The 24,350-nt window shown below is 33.8% G+C and overlaps 1 protein-coding gene across 1 annotated transcript in view; it reads right to left on the reverse strand.

Annotated features, from left to right (window-relative positions):
• Window positions 1-24,350, reverse strand: part of GRID2 (glutamate ionotropic receptor delta type subunit 2) — a 919,201-nt gene that overhangs the window by 363,387 nt on the left and 531,464 nt on the right. Inside the window, exon 10 of the mRNA XM_069098591.1 lies at window positions 13,499-13,811. Within this exon, the coding sequence (XP_068954692.1) occupies window positions 13,499-13,811 (313 nt within the window). The remainder of the gene's footprint in view (window positions 1-13,498; window positions 13,812-24,350) is intronic.

Consider the following 24,350-nt stretch of genomic DNA (forward strand, 5'->3'; position numbering starts at 1 on the left):
TCCTTCCTTCCTTCCTTCCTTCCTTTCTTCCTTCCTTCCTTCCTTCCAGCAATTGGGGTTAACTAACTTGCCCAAGGTTACATGGTCAGTTATTTTGTGTGGGTGTGAATTATCTGGGGCCCGAATCAGGTTCTCTCGACTCCAGGGCCAGTGCTCTTACTCGCTGCGCCACCTAGCCGCCCCTCAATGTCATTTCTTTTATTTGATTCCACTAATGTGAGGAGTTTCCATTTAAAAATTATACTTTTATTTTTCTGAGCATGGTGGACTTTTCCATGATGCAGATCAGCCCCATTTTCTTCTTTGGCATGCCTTGACTTTATACATTCCCATAGCGCTATTCCTAACAGATCTATCTGTAAAGGAAATTACACACAGAAAATGCAACTCTAATAGCTATTTTTTAAATCTGTTTGAAAATTATTTTTAAAATTGAATAGCATTTTACCGTGACATAAAAAGAAGGGAAATTGAAAAAGGCTGTAATTTAGAATGAAAATGCTTCTTATTTGGAGAGCCTACTTATTTACAATTCATAAATACAGAAAAATAGAAAAAAGCTCATATAAATTCTTCTTCTTGAAGGGAAAAACACTTTATATCCTTTTCTATGACCTGTTTACAGTCTTCATTTTTATCTTTCACTGCAGAAATTAAATATATAACAGTGACATAGCAATTATGGTTTATTAAACCACATTCTGCTATAAAAAAGAGATAAACCATTAAAACAATGGTAAAGTTCTTCAGTTAAATCTAAACTATTTGCTAATATGTTTAACTCAAGCCCTGCATTACTAGGTAATGGATTTCTCTTTTTAGGTAGGGTGTGGGAGGAGAGGAAGAGAGTGGGAATAAGTCAAAAGATTATACTTCATGGACCTTATATGCAAGTTGCCTGGCTGATGAACTACTAAAACCAAATCCCTAGATTCATGGTTTAAATTGCACTGTAATCAGACCTGAGAGAGGAACAAGTAAGCAAGAATGGCATATAAGTTTGACCTCTGCAATTATGGAACATTTTCTAAGCTTTCCCTAGTGTAAATGCCTGGTAAATTGCCTCTCTGTGCTAGAAATGACAGTTTCTCTGCCAAATTACACTCTCTTGGTTCATCAATTAACTATGCATGGTATATAATTTACTTGCTCAAAAGTTTACTCATTCCAAGTTTGATGTGTCCATCTCGTATAAATTGCTTCTTTAATTTAAAGTATTATTTAAAATAACTATTTGTATTTGTGCTACTAAATTGTCCTTAATTCCCTTTTTTTCCATCTCCCCCCATCCTACAGTATGTCAAACACTTTTCTTTGGGTTTGGAATCTGGAAGATTTGAGTTCAAATTCAGCCTCAGACATCTCCTAGTTGTATGACACATAATTATCTTTCTTATCTCTTTCTGCCTCAGTTCTTTCAACTGTAAAATAAAGTTAACTATGCAGAAAGAGAAGGAACACATTCCTAAATTTCTAAAAATTTCTGATCCAGAAAGTTGGGCATCATCAGAGGCATTTTTTTCTTGAGAGAAAAATTTCCAATAGGAAACAGATTTAAATTAACATAATAATCATATATTATAAATGAATATAATAGAACTAGGTGAATAAAAAGAGTGACTGACTTAGTTATGGGAGAGATCCAGACTTTTCTTTTTTCCACTGACAAAAGTAGGATGAAATACCCATAAGTGGTTTTGTAGATTCTAGTCAGATTTGGGGGCCCCATACGTCAGGCCCCCCAAGTTGTTAGGGAAATGTCTAGTGAATTACAAGTTGTAATGGGTGATAAATAGGTGCTTAAGACCAAGGGAGGAGAAAAGGGAAAACCCCAGAAGAGATAGGGTAAGCACTATAGACTACAGTGACAAATTCTGGGAATCATCAAAACAAGTAATAGCAAAGCTCAAAGATTGAAGTCAGAAATTAACCAACCATAAGTTATTTGATTTGGGATCAAGGAAGGAAACCTTAATATGAGTCCAATATTAACAGCTAAAAGTTAGAAGTATAGAAAAATAACAGGTTAAGGAATAGAAAAGAGAGGGAGGATAGTAAATGCTTTGGATAGTGACAATTTGCATCATCCAGAAGATTAATACAGGATAATGGAATTTGGTGGCATATGTAGAATGAAGAAAAAATTGAGGATCAACATTAGCTGAGCATTTTGCTACATAATTTACTCATTGCTTATCGTCTATATATGAATTTCTACCCCCTATTTCTTATCTCTCTCACAACTACTACCATGACACCACCACCCCTTCAAAAGCTATGAAAGATTATCTAGAGGCAGGTTGTGAAACCTCTACAAATAGTAGGAATGACTTCTGATGTCCAAGTTACACCGAATATCTTTTTGAAGTAGAGAACCAGATTCTCCTTATTTGAGGGGTAGAAACAGGATGACAGAATCTATCTAGCACATTAAATGTGATAGATCAATTGAGGATATAATTTTAACAACAGTTCCATTTAAAGACACACTTTCACATAAATGATAAAGAAATTAAAGTATTATGTTTCTATGTAAAACTAGAAATAATTTTAAAATAAACTTAAAAAACCAAATATGATAAAAGCAGAACTACAAAAAATGGAGTGTCTTGCCCATTTAATACTGTTTTATAGTTGGAGAACATTCATCTAAATTTCTTATCTAGAATGTGGAGAAAAAGTACAAAAAAAAATAAACCATGCCAATTTAAATCTATCAAGACTCATGTGAAAAACTCATTGTTTATCCCTAGCTGATAGCATAATAGGAGATATAATGGAACAATTTTAAGACAAGTTCAGTTTAGTGTCTCTTTTTCTTAAATTTCATAAGATATATGCATATATGCAGGCATACATACATATACATATGTGTGTTTGTGTATGTGTGTGTGCATGTGTGTGTGTGTGTGTATTTTATAAGATATTATAGTCAATGAGGATGATTGTGACCCTATAATGAATATATGACCCTGGGTGAGTCACAATCTCTTAGTGGCCCTCAACAACTCTCTGAGAGCACAAATTTCACTGGTAATAATCTGCATTGGTAAAGTGAGCTTCTTTGCAAGGACTTCCCTGCATCAGTGATATCACAAGTCCAGTCCCAAGAAAGCAATAAATGAATAAATAAGGAAATATACACTGATGTTGTTGTTATTGAATCATTTCAGTCATGTCTGGCTTTTCATGATCCTGTTTGGTGGATTTTTCTTTACAAAGGTACTCGAATGGTTTGCCATTTCCTTCTCCAGGACATTTTATAGATGAGAAAACTGAGTTATACATATGTATGCATACATATGTGTGTTTATATACATACATAGATGTTTCTATAGAACATGTAAAAGAATTATTTCACCATCTGGTAGCTAAAATGAGTGCAATCAATTTAATATGTCTTTTATTCAAAATAGTTTATAGGCAAGAAGTTTATTTCAAACATAAAATTTGTAGACATTTTTGAAGTTAATTAAGGGAAACCATCAGTGAAACTTAACTTTGTCTCAGTACAATGGTTCATGCTGCCGGATGCATGCCAAGAGAAAGATAAGTAGATGGAGTAATTTATTAAGCAATGGGATGCTCCAGGCAGAGCATTTCTAGAGGATTAAAGCTCCTCAGGTGGTGATATACTGCAGTAGACTGAAGACTTAACTGGTTTTAGCCATCTGAGAAGTGCAATAATAGCAGAGGAATGAAGTGCCTGTGGTCAAAATGAAATTCTTCTTTAAAAATGGAAGAAAAAGAGAGGAGAAACTGTGTAGGATGTTAATAAATATCTTACAGACAAAATGCGGTCACTGACAGTTCTTCCTGACTTTGTACATAGCTACAACTGTGTTCAGAATTCTTAAGATTTCAAAATAAAAAGGTAAAACCGAATTGGATCATGTGTGATTACAATATAGACTCAAGAGTATGGCAATTTTAGGTTACTAATGGATACTGACTTCAGAAACTGGTAGTTATTTCCAGCAATACAACACATTAGAACTACTTTGAGAAACCTCAAAAATGACAGTTTTTTCATCAGTAAAATAAAGGAATTTTCCTAAATGATCTTACTGATCAAGGGCTCTTTCAGCTGTAACATTCTATGACCTTAAGAGTTTATAACTTTTTGTTCTGTCTCAATAATATGGAAACTGAAATAGATCTTAACAAACCAACTTGTAGAGAAATTGCTAAGATTAATTAGATGTTGCAAGAGATGACACTTAAAAAATGTTATGAATCCATACATATGTGTAGGAGCAAGGTATTTTTATCATCTGTTACTTGACTTAATAGAAGCATAATAAATAAGAAGAGCCAGTAAGACTCAGATTTAAGACCTGCTTCTTTCATATATTAGTTATGTGATCCTGGGCAAATCAGTAACTTCTAGTTTATCTGGCCAACTCACCCAAAGTTACATGTTATAGACAAATTGCAGATCTGCATGGAGTGGAAGAAGGCTCTAAGTCAATCCTTTCTTATACCAATGAAAATAAAGACATAAACAAAAAATACAGTTTATAATACTGTAAAATACTGGTTCTTAGAAAAGGGACAATTATAGTATAATACCCTTATTGGCTGGGCAGCTAATGGCTCAATGGTTAGAGCAACAGAGTCAAAAAGACCTAAATTAAAATCCAGCCTAAGACACTAGCTGTGTGACCCTGGGCAAGTCACTTAACCTTTGCTAATCTCAAATGGAGAAGGAAATAGCGAATCACTCAAGTATCTTTGCTAATTGACAGTATAGTCCATGGGGTCATGAAAAAATTGGATATGACTGAACAGTTAAACAATAATGCCCTTATCCTTTAATGAAAATTATCTTTTCAGGAATGAATTTGCAGACTTTTTGTGTAATAATTTTACTTTTAAATATATGTTATAGTTGGTATGATAAAATCTAGTGCTCTAAGCAATATGAAATGATAATAATAGAGGCGCTTCAATGGATCCTTATGGTCTTTTCCTTTAGGTGTCAAATGATATGTATGATTTATAATAAGTGGTATAAAATTATGCCTTCAGCAATTGATGTAGGAAAGTCCCTTGAGCAGACAGTATAAAATAATTGGGAATCTACTTGACAAGAAAAAACCCAGGAACTATTTGAACATAATTACAAAACATTTTTCACACAAATAAAAACAGATTTAAACAACTGGGGAAATATTAATTGCTCTTGGTAATGCTAAGCCAAAATAATAAAAATGACAACTCTATCTAAATTTGTTTAATTATTCAGTGCTGTACCAATCAAACTACCAAGGAACTATTTTATTGAGCTAGAAAAAAATAATAAAATTCATCTAGAAAAATGAAAGGTCAAGAATAATAAGGGAATCAATGAAAAACAAAGGAAAATAAAGCAACCTACAAATTCCAGATTTCAAACTATTTAACAATGCAGCAACCTGATACTGGCTAAGAAACAGTATGGTGGATCAGTGGAATATGTTAGCTATGCAATATATAGTAGTAAATGACCATAACACTGTAGTAATTAATAAACACAAAGATCTAAATTTTGGGGACAAGTACTTGCTATTTGACAAATTTTGCTGGGAAAACTGGAAGGCAGTCTAGCAGAAACTAGGCCTCGATCAGACCTTATGCCAAGAAAAGGTCAAAATGGGCATGTAATTTAAATATGAAAGATGCTATCATAAGTAAATTAGGGGAGCATATACAATTTTACCTTTCAGATCTATGGATTACAAAAGAGTTTATGACCAAATGAGATTGTAAGGTTCCTGAAAGGTAAAGGAAAAATCTATAATTGTAATTACATTAAATTTAAAAGTATTATGCAATCAAAACTAATACAGCCAAAATTAGAAGGAAAGCAGGAAACTGGGAAAAATTATAGCACTCTTCTCTGATAAAAGTCTCATTTCTCATATATGTAGGAATTGAGTCAAATTTATAAAAGAACCACTCTCAAACTGATAAATGATCAAAAAATATAAACAAGCAGTTTTCAGAAGAAGAAATCAGAGCTATCAATAGGCATACAAAAATGTTACTAATAATTAGAGAAATTCAAAACAATTCTGATATACTACCTTACACTTATTAGACTGGCTAACATGACAGAAAGGTAAAATTAAAAATATACAGTTGTAGAGGTGCAGCCAGTTCACAGATTGAAGAAAAATTTTGAACTCTACTGAAAGGGCTATAAAACTGTGCACTCTTTGACCTAACAATACCACCACAAAGTCTGTAAACCAAAGAGATAAAATAAAAGAGAAAAGTACCTGTCAAAGCAAAACAAAACAAAAAACCCTTAAAGCAGTTCTTTTTCTAGTGACTAAGAATGAGAAATTGAGGCAATGCCCAATGGGGGAGTTGCTGAACAAGTTGGGGTAAGGGGTTGTGATGCAACATTATAGTATCATAAGAACTGATGAGGGGATGATGGTTTCTCATGATTTTTCAGAAACTATGAGCCAATGCAAAGTGAAGTGAGCAGAACTAGGAGAATATTGTATACAACATTGTATTGATGGTCAACTGTGAAAGACTTTGGTATTCTGATCAAAATAATTACACAAGACAATCCCAAAGGATTCATGATGTAGAATGCTAACCATATTGAGAGAGAATTGCTGAACTCTGAGTGTAGACTGAAACACATGTTTTTCAATTTATTTATTTTTTGCAATGTCTAATATGAAAATATTTTGCATTACTTCCCATTTATAATTTTTTTTTGCTTTTGTGAGGGCAATTGGGGTTAAGTGACTTGCCCAAGGTCACACAGCTAGTTTTGTTTGCTTGTTTGTTTGTGTGATCAGTGTCTGAGGCTGAATTTGAACTCAGGTATTTTCAACTCCAGGGCTGGTGCTCTGTTCACTGTGCCACCTAGCCCCCCCCCCCCCATTTATAATTGATAGTATATTGCTTGCCTTCTCAATTGGTGGGGGAAGAACTTGACAAAAGGCAAGAATTCAAAATTCAAATTTTTAATGAAATGAATATTAAATTAATAATAAATTTAATAAATAAAATAACTAAGTGAAGGAAAAAATAAAAAGAAATTAAAAATAAACATATCCCTGGAAAGAAAATAGAAAGTGCCTTTATCAAGATTTTAAGACATCTGTTCGAAAGAATGAAGATTTTAGGACAAACTTATTTGGTTAGCACTTAGAAACATTGAATTTTTCTGGGTCATCAAAATTATGTAGAAATCATAAGATTTAGAACTGAGAGAATCTATTACTCTTCTAGTACTCTCCATTCATTTTCTAGATAATGACATAGTGAATTGATCAAGGTCATACAAGGCAAGTTAGTCATGAGCATAGGATTTTAATATCGATCCCCTGATAACTAATCCATTCCTATTTCAGTCCCACTAAGCCAAAACTTCTCTTTGATTCTTTAAAGACAGAAACATGAGGAAACAAACAAAACAGAAATGAGTAAATAAGATATTTGTCAGAGAGCCTCAAGAGACCTTAGACATCAACAGAGATGTCGTAGAGCTAAAGGAGAACTTGGACATCACCACATGTGACCTCGAGGCTGAAGGTTCCACACTCCTGATCCAGTTCAAATTCTTGATTTTGCAGTGTGGAAGCTAAGATCATAGATGAAAGATAGTCCATTTTCATTATGGCTGCTTCATGCCTTTCTTTTTTCTATATTTCTGTTTTCGATACATGACAGCTCATAAGTCTTCAGTTTGTAAATTATCCTAGGTGACAATGTACTCTCTAAATGGCTCATCACAACTATCTAAGCAGATCCTGTATAGACAGCAAATTGAAATATGGTGACCAAAAAAAAAAAAGGCAGACAATTGCTTTAAGGACATCCTGGAAGACTTTCAAACAATGCAACATATACTCAGAGCAAATAATTTAAGCCTACGAAACAACTTGTCCAGCAATCAGAAATACAGTAGTGTGTTTCTGATGAGCCAATAAAACATAAATGTAAACAACAGAGGCCTTGAAAATAGTTATTTCAGTACCAAATAAAACAATAACGCCTATGTATCCACATGGTGGAAAGGATCCATGTCTTAACACATAAATGATAGTTGCACAAAAGTAGTAATTAGCATCAAATAAGAAGGAACACTTTTAAATACTTGTAATAGTGACTTGAATCAGAGTACCAAAATTTGGTATGAGGTGGGCCTATCAACAAAGGGAGTTAATTTCCTTGTACCTAAACAACTTTATTTTGGGGTATTCTCAACCTATGAGTTCTGCGGTTCAAGATAAGTCAATGAGACTCCCATATTTCAAAATACCTCAAGGACTAGCAGAATTCATAGTCTGTGGCTTAAATGGCAGGAACAATTTCTTTCTGTTCTTTCCTTTTTATTTTATTCATTCATTCAATTAATGTTAGTGGTTCATTCAAATTTCTCTATTGCTTAAGTTAATTTCTTGAGCCCTTTGAGACCTATAATTATTAGACATGGGTTATCAAAGCTCTTATTACATATTTAGTAGCAGAGAAAAATTATGGATCCAGGTTCAGTTATTTTAAAAGTACCTCAATTTTTTACTGTCAGACCCTGAATACATGGTGTCTCCCACTCAACCTATATATAGTCTGTAGAGACCATTGATTTAAATGAGTTCAAATCAGAATTTCCTTTGGAATAAATTTAACTCTGAAAAATTCCTACCCCTTTCCTTATTGGAGTCATAGGAAAACTGGGATAAGTTTACTGGAATAAGCAAAGTGACTACAGTTCATGTGACAAACAGTACTATTTTATAGGACCTTTGGGACTTGCTTTTCTATCATTTAGATTGAGAGTTTTTTTTAATATATTTTCTTATAGCACTTTTGGGAACAATTAAAAAAAACCCAACCCAGACTATATCAAGTATTGCCTTCATTGCATGTCTCTTAGGAAACATCTTTTTTTTCCATAAATATGAAAACCTCATTTGTAAATATAGATTATATTCAGAGCTGCTTCGAAAGCGGCCAAGACAATCTTGTTTATGTCAGCTCAGGTTCAGAGGTAGCAATTGATTTATCTTTTACTTTTTTTCTGTTTAATATTAACTCTTTGAAGGCCAGGTTTACCCAGGAAAGACTTTCACTTCAGCTTACATCTATTATGTAAGAAAGATTTAGTAGTTAAAAAAAAGGCATTACTATCTCATTAAATCGCATGAGGAACACTTCAGCCATATCAGAGCAGGACTCATCCTCTCTGGTTCATATGCCCATATGTAAGCCCGACCTATTAAAAGTATCCAGAGTGTCTACTCAAACTGTGTTATCTACTCAAATCACAGTGCTTGTACTTTAAGCAGATAGAATATCAGGGAGTTCATTCTTTGAGTACATGACTTTAAATGCTGGATGATTCTGATGATTTTTTTTTTAAAATTAAGTACCCTGTCATCTTTCCAATCAGTTCAGGGAAATCCTTAAGTGACTGTGACAGTGTAAATAGTTCTGGGTGCCACTTTGGTTAAGGCATGCCCATCATGATTAATGACAAGAGAGATGTAGTTCTGAAATAAACAAGTACTACAGGGGGAATTTCTGAGTTAGCAGCTGATGAAAGTACAGAAGGAAAGTTACTCATCTAGTCAGCTAACCTGTCACCAGGAATTAGTCTCATTTTCTTTGTATTCACTAGGGACAGTAAACAATAGAGCTTCAGCTAATAAGTTTTTTGCTAAGGTTCAAATTGAATGTGAAATATTGGATAACATGATAAATGAATCCTTTTGGCATCTGCATTAGGAGACGTGAATCCTTTGGGCTCCTGTGATTAGATCATGTGGAAACTTCATATATGTTGATGTCTCTCCCATTAAAATGGATGTTTTCCTTTTGCTGAATTAAGTTGTCTTTCAATTTGGAGCACCAAGGAGCTACTCCTTTGCTAACACATCCTCTTTAAGCCTCTGGATCTATAAAGGAGGAATCCTAAGCTCCCTCTTTTTAGAAGTGATAGAGAAAATTGTGACTTCGTATTACATTATAATTCGTCCAGTAGAGAGGAAGAAATATTTTCTCCAAAATCAATTCCACGATCTATAAGTCAATTGGTTACTTGTTATTTGAATTCTTGAGCTGTACACACAATTCTGAAACTTCAACATTCCTAGCATTCCTAGAAGCCCTCCTTTTATTCCTCAATAGCATCTTTCTGAGTTATCATAGGCAATCTTCTTCCTTTCTCCCCTCTATATAGTCATTGTCTGCTTCTGACACCAGAAACATTTTAATTTGATCTCATTTGCCTATGGCTTTCCTGACCTCTCTGTTCATGTTCCCTATTAGTGGCTGCCTGTGATCTCTTCCCCAACTCTAATTATTCCAATACCATTATACATTTATAATGGATGTGATCCTATGGGAACATTTCAACTTGAACTAGTAACTAAGAGTTTTCACTTTGCAAAAGGAAAAAAAAAAACACCTCACAATAAACAGCACTTAAATATAAATATGTGTGAACTAGCCAGAGAAGATTATCTGTGGGTGGCTCAAGATGAAATCTGAGCGAGTTTATTAATGGATGTGACCTCTTCCCAGATCATTTTCTACTTTTCTAATAAACATGAAGATTTCCTGGAGGTGTATATAGGCGTGATGGTAGGGGAAACCAGTAAATTGACAGTAAAATCTATGTAAACCTGCTCTTTCATTCATGCATTTAACAACCTAATTCACAAGCTTTAATGTTATAGTCAAACAGATGTACTGAGTCTAGTTCTGTAACAGACCATACTGCTTTTGCACAGTTGGGTTCCCTGAGCTGTTAAACTGGGAACACTCTGAAACTACAGTTAAAAACAAAATCAGGCTTAGTAAGCAACGCACATATATTTAACATTTTTCTGCTTCTCATCTGTCCCCAGCCTCTCTTTTCAAGATCTCTTTAATATCACATGAAATGCCTCTTTATCCCTTCTCAATCTGCTATAGTTGTTCAATAAAGCCTGCAATTCAGAAATAACAGCTGTACTTCCCTTACACACACACACACACACACACACACACACATGGACACACACTTATTGAAAATCGTAGTATATTACAGTTCTATTACTTGAGCATAGAATTTGTAACTAATGGAGTTTTTCATAGTATTTGTGATTCTTGTATTATTTTTTTATATCAGGGCTTAAAGAGGCTCTCAGTATATAAATATGTATGTATATATGTGTAATTTCATATATGTATACACACATATATATTTAAAATTAATGTTTCACTTCAAACTCATGATGGGTGATGTTTGAAAAGAAATAATTTTATCATCATTGTCAGTGGCAGTGATTGTTAATATGTTTTCTTTAAATTTCTGATTAATCTATAGGTTTTACAGCTGGTTGGAGGCTAACTATTATAGCTGTGGGAGTAGGGAGATATACTCAGCCAATGAAAGAGTAGGTTTTACATTTGTGGTACTTAAACTGAACAAGGGAAACCTGTGAGGCATTTTCAAAGCAAAGGCCTTAATATTTCTAACTTTTAACATCTTCTAACCCTTTATAATAATATTATCACTTCTTTTTCATTTGACTGTCTATTGAATTTTGTTATTTAAGGGGACAATCTGGCATATCTTGTTTGTCAGTATGTCCATGAAAGGCAGAGGTTGAAACTATGCAGGTTACCCAGAGGTCCATCTTTAGTAATGTGGGTCGCAATAGGGGAATCTCTGTCTTCTTATTCAGATCTTTATAACAGATTTTCAATGGTGGGGATTCACAATGAAAAGATTAATAAATGGCATTCTTTATATTTGGCTAAGTTTTAAAAAATACAGATTTGACAATGACTTTTTATTGTCAGTATCTTCTTCATTTACTATTGCAAGATAATTGGAGTAAATTCATTCATTCCCTTGCTTAGATTAACAGAATTATGTAGTAATTCTTAATTCACTGATTCAACTTGATTAATTGAACACAGTTAAGAAAGCAGAAAGCCATGGGAGCAAGTAAAAATTATGACTAGAAAAAACATGTATTTGCATCTATCATGGGATAAAACTTCTTAAATTAGGAAACTGTTAGTCTTATCCATCTATGTTGCCTTGGTATTAGATTAGAATCAATTACCAAGGGATAATAAAGTACTTGACTATATACAGGATTGCATGAAATACTTCACAAAACATTTGATAATATTGACAGTGAAAAATATTAAGGCTTTTATACTTTGAAGCAAAAATAAACTGTTGCACGGGCTATTCTCATTCAGGAAAATTATCATAAGTGCATGAACTATTGGTAAAATGTAATCTCTTCATCAGTAAAATATAATCTCTGTGAAGGCAGGGCCTATTTTCACATCTATATTTGTATTTCAAGCACCTAGTATAACAGGTTCTACATGGTAGGCATTAATACAGATTTATGCAATTCAATTCAATCCAATTCAAGTCAACTCAGGTTAACATATGCCAGGCATTGTATTAGACCCCAGGGGTACAAAGAAAATGATGTAGTCCTTGACTGGAAGGAACTTATAGTCTAATGGGGAAAAAACAATATGAATGTAGGCTAGTTCAATATGAAATATACAAGTAAATTGCTATTTAGTTGTTTTAGTTATATCTGACACGCTGTGACCTTATTTGGGGTCTTCTTGGCAAAGATACCGGAGTAGTTTTGCCATTTCCTTCTCCAGTTCATTTTATAGATGAGGAAAGTCAGGCAAATAGTAAGGTTAAGTGACTTGCTGAGGGCCACACAGTTAATAATTGAATAATGTGAATTCAAGAAGAGCAGTCTTTCTGTCTCCAGATCTGGCACTTTGTCCACAGTGCCACCTAACTACCCCCAAATTAAAGACAAAATTATTTACTGAATGACCATAAGACAGTTCCATCATATAAAGTGACCATGAACTGAAATAAAGTGTTAATGCTTATCATTCCATTCTGAAATTGAATGAAGTGATTGTGAAAGATTATCCAGCACATTATAAAGTTTGAAGGTTAAAAAATGCATGGTAAATTTTGAATTAAATGTCAAGAAATATAACCATTATGATAAAGTATTAATATTAATCAGAACTTAAATCATATATATGATTTTAGTGTAAATTTGATACAACCAAATATGTACATGTCTAATTATTTGTTTAACATATTAAATAAAAACTCTGAAAAAAAAGAATCTGAACACTTTTTCTTGTGTTTAAATTAAAATAAAACTGCAACAACCACTTGTGTATATATTAAATGCTATCACTTCAGAAAACCAGTCTAGCAAATACTCAAAACTTTTGGAAGCAAATCTGATCTGTGGTATAAATTTCAATTCTACCCATTTTTTTAATGGAATTGAACATATTTTCAAAATATAATTAACTATTATTAGGTATAGTGTGTCTAATTGTGTGATAATATATAGAATATGCTGAGAAATTTCATTTTTCAAATTACATTGAATAATTGTGGAAAATTGTAAATATGGGAACTGTTAACTTTAGTGGGTTAAGTTACTCTTTTTTTAAAGCAATGTTTATTTTTTCTCCTTACCTTGCTGAACAAAGGATCCATACACAAACCACATAGAATTGTAGAGTGTGGTAGAAGTCATTGATCCCATTTGTAATCGTGGAGGGTTAAGCCAATTTAGGAGGTAAACCAGCAGTCCCACCAGTAGTACAGTGCCAGCAATACAAGCCCACAAAGAGAAGTCAAATGGGGCAAGGCAGGCAAACATATCCACTGTCTTTTCAGCCCTGCGCAGCAGCACACCCACAGAGTAGTCCATGTAACGGGTTGTAAAGTCTACCACATTTTCACGATCTGGAGTTATGGTTAATGCAGAAATTCCTATATCAGCTCTCTGAGAAATTGAAAGAAAAAGGACTCTGTTAGTAGAATGAACATCAATTTGATTTATATCAGCTCAACTTATCTTAAGAAAATAAAGTTAGCTGCCTTGGGTGATAACTTTCTGTACCAAATAAAGAGCACTCCAGAGTCATTTTAAAAAGAACCACACATGAATTTTGTACTTTTTATTACAAATCTAGTCCCACAAGACTTGGAAAAATTGTATATTATTTGTGAATATAAAATTGGGGGCCACTATTTCATATATATAGTTGATGGTAATCTCCTACTTTTCTGGGTCCACTTTGGGGCCATCATTATTGCAATGGAAAAAGGCATCTAAACTTAGAAAAGTTATTTCCCATGTGTTCCCATTCACTGTTAACACTGAAATGATTTGAGAATATCTGCTGATGACTGTAGTATAGTATTATATTTTCTTTTTTTTTTTTTTTTCTTAAAGCAATCGGGGTTAAGTAACTTGCTCAAGGTTACACGGCCAGTTATTTCTGGGTGTGGTGCTGACTATCTGAGCCCGGATTTGATCCAGGTCATCCCGACACTGGAGCCGGTGCTCTTACTCGCTGAGCCACCTGGCCGCCCCAAGTATTACATTTTCTTTGGTAATTCTGCATCAAGAAGAGATTTATTGCATTTATTGTTAGAGGTCTAAGACAATGCAAATTTTAGATTACCAGTACTTTTGTAGCGGGGAGCATTGTAAAATAGTAGCAATTTACCTCATCCTAGTTTTATTCTTTAAACCTCTGAGATCCTTTGAGGGATGCATTAAATATTAAGGAGCCTGATGATGGTCTTTGAAGTAATCACCTCATTTCTCAGTGTATGTCCCTTCAGATCCCAAGATAAAGCAACCATAGTTCTAGCAGGTGCTACTTTTTGCACTTAGTAGACATACAGTTAAGAACTTCAGTGAAGGATATTTAATTTAAAGTGACACTTTAGTAGTTATAGAACCACCAGATAATGAATGAATAACTATCAACTCTGGATCTTGTGATAAGAAAACAGGCATTTAAACTACTTAAGGCTGCTTCTAGTTTGAAGTAATGAGCTACTGCTGTGACTAAAGCTGTGTGAAGTCCCTTTCTAAACACTAATAAAAGACTGTTAAATGTAATTGTTGAATGTTTTTAGTTTTTGATTTTTCTTTCACTACATAAAGGGGGCTGAGGTCAGTATTTATCACTCTTGGGGGAAAATGTGACACGAAAAGGAACATTCCTAATGTAATGACAGCACAAGGCAGATTATGACAGTTCTCTGAAATAGTAACTCAGTGACATACAAGCAATAAGCAGGAGTTAATTCAACTGCCAAGAAGGTCCAACTTGGCATTCTGGAATTGATTTTGTACTGGCAGAATCAGAACTAGGATCTCTGGTTGTTAGAACTAGAATAAGCAATGGCATCTTGTAGTTCAAATCTCTCTTTTTGCAGATAAGAATATTGGAACTAGAGAGATCAAATGATTTATCATAGATCATTTAGGTAATTTAGTGTCAGAAGTGGGCTTAGAATCCATTTCTCCTTTCCTTATATTAGAATTCTTCCGGAATGACACATGAATCTTTTGATTTAATGGCAACCATACTATTTAAAACTCTTGATGCCTTTTATTTTTTGTACAGGCCATTTCCTCACATTCTTTTTATTGCCACATCCTTTGTTACAGTGAAAAAAGTTAAACAAAAGCAAGTGACACAGTGATCCCATTGGATAGGACATGCAACATTCAGCAGCCATAGCCTCTATGAAGAGGGAGATGTGTTTCAATATCTCAAGAACCATTGGTCAATGACTTTGGTCTGAGTTCACTCCTGTTATTGTTCTTTTGCAGTACGATCATCCCAGTGAATGCCATTTTCTTGGTCTGTGTTCCTCATTGAAGTAAGTTTTCCCAGGGTTTTCTGAATTACTCATCTTTGTCCTTTATTAAGATGAAATAACAATCTACTATACTAATGTTTCATGATTTGTCCAGTCATTGCACTGTCAATGAAAATCTACTTTCTATTTAGTGTTGGTCTACCAGAAAACAAAGTGCTGCTATGCTGAACTTCGTGTACATAGGGCATTAATTTCTGTCTCTGACCTCCTGGGAGTGTATGGCTTATAGTGCTATGGGCTGTATCAAAGGTTACAAATGAAACAACTCAGTAGCGTTTCTTGTATATGTACAGTTTGAACAATTCACAAATCTATGACTTTGCAGTAGCATGATTGTACAACACCGACAACTGCTATCTTTTGCCATTTCTGTCATTTTGTTGGTGTGGAAGGAAAACCTAGAAATTGCCTTATTTTGTATTCATATGATCACAGTACTATGGATTTAAATTTTGAAGACACTTCAGAATTCATCTAGATCTATGCCCTTTATCTCTATAAGTTTGTGGCTTTCTTTATAAAGATTTTTCCTATCTTTTGACAATGGAAAGGGACTCACTAATATAGTTGTGTCAATTCAATAGCAGTAGTACTACTTCTAGTAGCGGCAATAGCATTTATAAAGCATCTGCTATGTGGCAGACCCTGTGTTAAGGGCTTTGCAAATATTATCTCATTTAATTCACAACAACCATGGTAGATTAAGTGCTAGTGTTATCTTCATTTTACAGGTAAGGAAATTGAGGCAAATAGAGGCTAAGTGATTTGCCCAAGGCCACAGGGCTAGTAAGTGTCTGAGGTTAGATTTGAACTTGTGTCTTCCTGACTATAGATGCAGAACTCTATCCACTGTTCTTGTTGGATGTCAAATTTTATCTATTGATTTTATTTTTGCAAAAAGCGTTTTAATCCTATTGATTTTAAAATGGTCTGTTTTGTCTTTTGTAATCACTTTATCCATTTTTTATTATGAACTCTCCCTCTAAATACATACCTGAACCCACATATTTTCCCATTCTCCTCTAATTTTAAACATCATATGGATCCTTTTATCATTTGGAACTGATTTTGTATATATTTTATATATGGTATAAGATACTAATCTAAGCTAATTTTTCACTAAATTTTTCCACCAGTCCTATTTGAATAGGAAATATTGCACATAGTTATTGTTGTTCTTAAATTTATTGAACACTAGACTACTATGTTCATTTAATTCTAGGTCTTGATTATCTATTCTGTTTTATTAAGCTACTCTTTTAACCAACGTCAAAAAGATTTGATGACTACTGATTTGTAATATAGTTTAGGAAATGATATGTTCCATTATTTCTATTTTCTTGAATTTTTCTTCCATATGAAATTTTTTTTTGTCTAGCTCTACAAAGTATTACCCTGCTGATTTTGATTGATATAGCATTAAATCTGTAAATTAACTTAATTAGTATTATCACTAACATAACCTAGTCATGAATATTTAACACTTCTCCATTATTTTTATTCCTTTATTTCTGTAAAGACTGTTTTGCAATTCAACTAATTTCAGTCATAAATTTGTCTTGCTATGTTAATTCTAACATATTTGATGCATGTTCACTTATTCTTCATTAAATATCTCTTGATCTCTTCCTACTGGTCTTAGTAAAATACAGAGAACTTAAAAACTTTGTAGGTTCATTTAATATTCTGGTATTTTACTAAAATATTATCTGAAAAAGTATCTTAATTTTTTTCACTGAAACTCTGAGTTTTCAAAATAAACCATCAAAGTGTCTGCAGATAGAAATAACTGCACCCAGTATTTGCCTATGCTTATTCTCCAAATTATATATATATATACACACACACACACACACACACACACACATACACATACATACACATACACACACACACACACACATATATATATATATATATATATACATTTCTATAACTAAATTAAATAATAGTTAAAACAATGACTTCCCTTGCCTTACCCTTGATCTTATTAGAAAAGATCATTATAAACAATTCCAACTCTTTGTTCTAGGCAGATATTTTGATGTTAAAATCATTTTTATGGGGAAAATATATTTGTTCTTTTAAATATTTTAATATGAATAAATTCTATATTTTGTCACTTTTCTGCAAGGCACATATGATATAGTGAGTTTTATGATTTTCATAATAATAATTGCCATTCATATAACACCTACTATTTTTCAAGCACTTGATCCTCATAGCAATCCTGAGAGGTAGGTGCTATTATTATGCCCATTTTGCAGTTGGTAAAACCAAGGCAAATAAGTAAAGTGATTTTTCCCAAGGTCATAGAGCTAGTAAGTATATGAGGTCACATTTGGCCCAGGCTTTTCTGACTCCACATCAAGTGTTCTATGGAGTACAATAATTAACTGCATTTATAATTTCTTAATGTTAAACCATTTTCATATCCCAGGTATAAATAAAATTTGGTAATAAATATTTTGAAAATATTGTTATTGCCTCCTTATTGGCTTTTTATTCAATATTCATCCCCTAATGGACAATGAATAATTGGTCTTCATGTCAGGCAAACTTGTAGGACTAATAAGAGGGCATGGAGAAGATTCATACTTACTGTACCATCAGAATACCCACATCAATAAGTACATAGAATCATTTAAACTTTTGAGTACAGCTTACATATTTAAGTATTTCATTATGCTTTCAGGTTTCATATTTCCTATTTCAAGTGCTTTCATGTATATGATTTCAACCCTGAGGAACTGTGTTTTATTCCACTTTATATATAGGCAGGCGATGTGTTTTTTTCCTATAGTTAGGCTAAACCATTTTAGATTATGGATCACATTAGCAAGGCTTCTGAATGCTCCTAGGATTGAAGCAATTAGCACTGCCATTTTCAAACAGAATCATCTTCAGAAAGTTATTAGGGATCCCATTTTCCATTTGTCCTCTTTACCACATGACCTCCATAATGATGGAAAATAAATTTGGCAATCATGGATCTCCCATTTCTGTTTCTTGTTTAGGTGATATCACCAACAAAGATAATTGTGTTGTTATATCTTCCAGGGATTCTTGGGTGATCTTGACAGGAGATGGACTTACAGGAGTACTTTGATAGCAGCATTTGACCTACTAAATCAAATGCTTTTATAGTAGCCAATAGCATGATGCCAGTAACAGTACCAACACCAATAATATCATTACTAGGTTTATTTCTGAAGATGGTTAGAAAAAAAGAAAACAACCTAAATATTTTAAAATATTTAAAGGAACTCTCTTTGTGATGCCAAAGAACTGGAAGTCAGAGGGATGTCCATCAATTGGGGAATGGCTAAACAAGTTGTGGTATGTGATTGTGAATGAATAGTACTATGCTATAAGAAATGATCAGTTCAATGATCTTAGAAAAACACAGATAGACTTGCACAAAATAATGAAGAGTGAAATGAGCAGAGAACCAAGAAACATTGTATATGATAACAGCAAGAAATTTTTCAGAATAGTTTTGAGCAAATAATTCATTTTGACTACCAAGAACTGACTACAAAAGACATATGAAAGAAGAAACTATTTGCATCCAAAGACAGAATTGATAAATAGAAGTTATGTATAGAATGATTATACATGTTTGTATGTATGTATGTATATATGTGTGTATTACACACACATACACCTTTATGTCCAATGATTGCTATCTCTTGGGTGGGGGGAGCAAAAAGGAAAACATTTATGTGAGAACTTTATTATAAATTTAAAAGGAGTAGCAAGTTGTATGTAACAGCTTTGTATTTTCACAACCATATTGAAAAAATTAAATTATGGGAATGCTTTTTTTCCCCATGAATTAAAAATAAAATAAATAAGAAATTTTAAAATAGTCAATAACATGGAGATAGTGAGCAAGAGTGCATTGCTTTTGTTATTTTTATTCATGAAACTCTGAGTTCAAATACCATATTAGATTTCTACTAGGCATGTAACTCTGGGAAAGTCACAGGAAATTTGGGCCTCAGTTTTCTCAGTTATAAAATAAAGAATTTGGAGTTGGTGTCTTCTTAAGGTCCCTTCTAATTCTATGATTCTTTGAAGAAACAAAATCTACTATGAGATATTAAGTCAATTATGTTCTTGTTAGCATTTGAAATTTCCCTTGGAAGGTGGCATTTTTTTGAGTTAAGAATTTTAAGTTGCAGAAATGAGAAAGGAAAGCATCCAAGTATTGAGGGATAGCCAGTGTAAAGTCATAGAGCTTGAAGGTGGGTTAGCATGTTGTAAGAGTTATGGGATTTAAAGATCTTCCATGCCCCATTGGACTTGCTGATGTAGGAGGAAGGGGCGGAGCAAGAGGAAGCGGAAGCCAAGCTAGAGTTTCTGCAGTGGCTAGCGGTGGTGGCGACAGCGGCAGCAGAGGCAGCGGCAGCGGAAGCACAAACCCCTTTTTGAGTCAGCCAGAATTTCTGCTAAGGACTCCTGCTGAGGACTGCCAGGGGCCGGAGCGCGCTTCCTGGATGCTGGGTGGTTGCTGTGACTGAGGAGGACCTTTGCCTGAGGTAGCCTGTTTTGTTTTAAAGGCTTGAGAATGTGGGTGCTTTCTACTTTATCTACCTGTGCCAATTTCATAACTACTCATGGCTTTGACTTTCTGGTTTTGGGACTCAGACTTTTGGTATTTTTATAAATGTTCTAGCTTATTCCCCCATATAGAAAGCCTGATATATTTTGTGATGGATAATTACATCAGCATATATGTAATTTCCATAGGCATTGTAAATATTGCATTGCTAATACACATGTGTGAGGAAAAAGTAGGCCAACATATTGTGTGTAGAATCATAATGTGTGTAGAAGGAAGTAATGTGAGAAGATTGGAAATTTCAAGTTGTAAAGAGGCTGAATCCAAACCAAAGTATTTTATATTTAATACTAGAGGTAATAATTGGTAGGGTAGGGGAGAACCGAATAGAACAATGTCTGATAAATCCAGAGAGAACATCCAGAAATTGATCAAGATAAAAAGTTTCAAATGTTACAAAGAGTTAAGATGGGCGACGATTGATAAAAAGCCATTAGATTTGGCAACCAAGAGAGTATGAATAACTTTGAGAGGAGAATTTTTAGTTGAGTGATAAGATCAGAAACCATATTGTAAGAAATACTGATAGCTTGGTTTTCACAGATTCTATAGGAACTATGAATGTTTTGGAAACAGTCCAGGACAGGATGTATGGAAAGTCTAGTTCCTGAGAGAAAATGGCAGAACATACTATCCAGTCATATAAAGAAACCACAAAGGTGGGAAGGAGACTAGAGCAGGCTGGTTCAAACCAATTGGGATTCAAACTGACACAGTTGATATAGGAGTTATGTCTCATTGTGTGACCAGGGGCTACTCTGGTGGGAAGAGAAGAATAATTCAGGAGAAGGGTGGCCAAGGAAAGGGGATGACCCATCTAGAGGGAACCAATGATTGTAATGGAAGTGGGGTTATATAATCTTTGTTCTACTGGGGGGCACGTATGTGTCTGGTCCCATGAGGGAATGCACGTGTCTGCTTCTCTGAAGAATTGTCAATAAAGAATCTCTTCTATCACTCCATAAACTGCCATCTTATTCTTTGTTTAGAACAATATCACACAAGATATAGAAGTGTGAAGGGCATATAGGGTTATGAGAAGAATGTGGCAAACTAGTCTCTGGAAGAGGCCAGATCTCCTGCAAACATTTGAATGAAACTTAAAAATTTACAAGTTTAAAAAGAAATAAAATGAATCACTTGTATTCTCCTCTTCCTCCTCCTAGTCCACAGATGAACAGAAGAATCACTGGAATTCTGCATATACAATGCACTAGGCAATCCAAGGGTAGATGAAAAGTATGGCACATAGCAGGGCCAAGTCCAATGATCATGGTGATGGTAGTAGGGAAAATAATTTAATCCCTATAGAGCAGAAAAAGTGACCTAGGCAGACCCTGAGCTTTTGACTTTGTTTTAATCTTACTATCTCACTGAGTCATTATTTGCTAATTCAAGAGGGTAGCCCCAGAGACCTATGGAAAAAGGGAGGCATTGCTAAGGCAGGGCCTAGCAACAGTGCAGCTCTGGAGATTTTTGAAAGAAGTGCAAACATTGCAGGTATGGAGTTTCCCCCAAGCAGGATCCCTTACTCCCACCCCAACTTGAACACTGTAGCTGCTGAGGAGACCAAATTAAAAAAGAAAATCTTATACTATGAGGAAATAACTTGACCTGAGAAATACCTGGGGGTATACCCTGAGGAAGATAATTTAAAGTCTCAGAGAAAAACAAATAAGGAAACAAATATTCTTATCTCAAGGATTAAAAGAGTACTTGAAAGAAATTAAATATAAGATAGAAAATAAAAAAAGCTAGCAAGGAAAGAACAATGAAAAAAACACATAAAAAAATGAATGCTTCCCAAATTAGAATGAATGAAAGAGAAAATAATGACTCAATGAAACAAGATTAAAATAAAATCAAAAGAGTATTTTTTTAAACAAAGAAGAAAATTTATGAAAATAATATAAAAAGTAACTGACTTGGAAAACAAATGAAAGAGAAAGGTTCTCAAAATTTTTGGACTACCAGAAAATTATGATTGAAAAATAGCCTGACTACCATATTTTAAGGAATCATAAATGCAAGCTACCTAGAACTTAAAACTAAAAACAGACTACAAGTAGAAATAATTCATCAGTTTGCTTTGGAAAGAAACTAAAAAAAAGTAAACTCCCCCAAAGAGTCATGGTAGAAATTCAGAGCTTCCAGGTTAAAGAAAAAAAAATACAAAAATATGCCAAAATAATAAAAAAAATGAGTACAAAGGATCCATAGTAAGGACTACATGATACTTGGTAGTTGTCACTATAATCTATGAGATTGTAAAAGACATAGATGAAGTAGAATATCCTATTTGGAAAAGTTAAGTATAATCTTACAAGGGGAAAAAATAGTTCATTAATGAAAGAAAGAATTTCCAAAGAAATTCACAATGCGGGGGGGGGGGGAGGAGTAGTGAGTAGCCATTTTAAAATGTAAATGAAGGAATGAAGAGAAACATAGAAAGCTATGTACATTGGTTTAATTAATATAAATTGTGTGAGATTATTATTTACATGCTAAGAAGGGAATAAGATGTCTCCTCAGACACCTAGTATCTTTAAGGGTGACAGAGAAAGGTAAAAATGACAGAACCTGTCGGTTGTTTTATTCTATTTTTTTGTTTTAAGGAGGAGACAAAAATGGAAGGGACAGGGGAATATATTGGAGAAGATATGAAGAGGAAAGGGAGAGAAAAGTTACATAATAGAATTCCATAAAATAATAGTGTTTAATTTTGGACAAAGGTGTGCATGTGGGAAGGCATCCCCATGAACCTCACTTTCATCTAAACCAGATTAAACAAAGGAAGAGCCTGAATACAATTATATCTGGCCACCCCCATACTAAGATGTTGCTATAGAAATATATTAAACTTCAAAAGAAAATAGGAGAAATAGGTACAAGGGAGGGGAAAAGAGGTTTTGGAGGAGGGCTATGATATGTGTGGGAATAGTCACAAGGAAAAACTCAAATGTCAGAAAAAGGAACATGAAGAGGAATTAAAAGGAAAGTGTGTATAATGGGTATTGTTTCTTGCCTTTTCAATAGGTGGGGGAAGAAGCTGTGGGAAAAAGAAAATGTGGAACTGAAAATAAAAATAAAACACTTAGAATGAAAGAAGAATAATTAAAATCCAAAGAAGAAATTGTAAAACCCTGAGAGCAGAAGCAGGGCAAGAAAGAGAGGAATTGCAAATAAGCAGCTTTTCATTTATACATCACAACTGTGAAGAAAAGCTCCCTCTCTTTTTACCACATTTTTATTTGGAAAGAAAGAGATGTAAGCAAATGGAAGAAAAAGAACAAAAGGAGAGATTGGAGGAAATACAAAACTAACAATTATAAGTATGAATGTAAAATAGAAGAAATGAGCAGAATGAATTAGAAAAATAATATATTTCAAGAATCATAATAGAAAATAGAATTTCACATAGAGTTAAAAGGAAGGAATAAAACAAAATTTATTTTACTTAAAGCAAATTTAAAAAGATAGGGGATAGCAATTATTATATCAGATAGGCTATGGTAAGTGTAAATATGATGAAAAAAAAGAAACAACCTTGGAGATAGATTTTCCTTTTAAAGCAGTATCAATAATTAATGCATATGCAGCAAATAGCATGGTATCTAAACAATGAAGGGAAAAATTAATAGAGCCTGGAACACTGGGTCTGGAGTCAGGAAGATCTGAATTCAAATCTAACTCAGACATTTATTAGCAGTACAAACCTGGGTGATTCAATCAACCTCTGTCTTTTCCATTTTAAAAAAGGAATAATAATTGCAAGTACCTCCCAGGGTTGTTGTGAAAATCAAGTGAAACTATTACTGGAAAGTGGTTAGCATTGAGCCTGGCACTTAGGAGATGTTGTAAATGCTTAATCTCTTCTATTCCCCCTTCCCTAATTGGACAAGAGGGAGAAAGTGATAGTAAAACTATAATGGGGTTCTGAATATGTCATTTTCATACTAAGACAAATCTAACTAAAAGATAAACAAGAAAGAGTTTAAGGTGCTGGAAAGA

This window comes from Petaurus breviceps, unplaced genomic scaffold (assembly GCF_028583685.1).
Source record: "Petaurus breviceps papuanus isolate PSGF00001 unplaced genomic scaffold, PetGlider_PUasm1.0 126, whole genome shotgun sequence".
In the NCBI taxonomy this organism is placed as follows: Eukaryota; Metazoa; Chordata; class Mammalia; order Diprotodontia; family Petauridae; genus Petaurus; species Petaurus breviceps.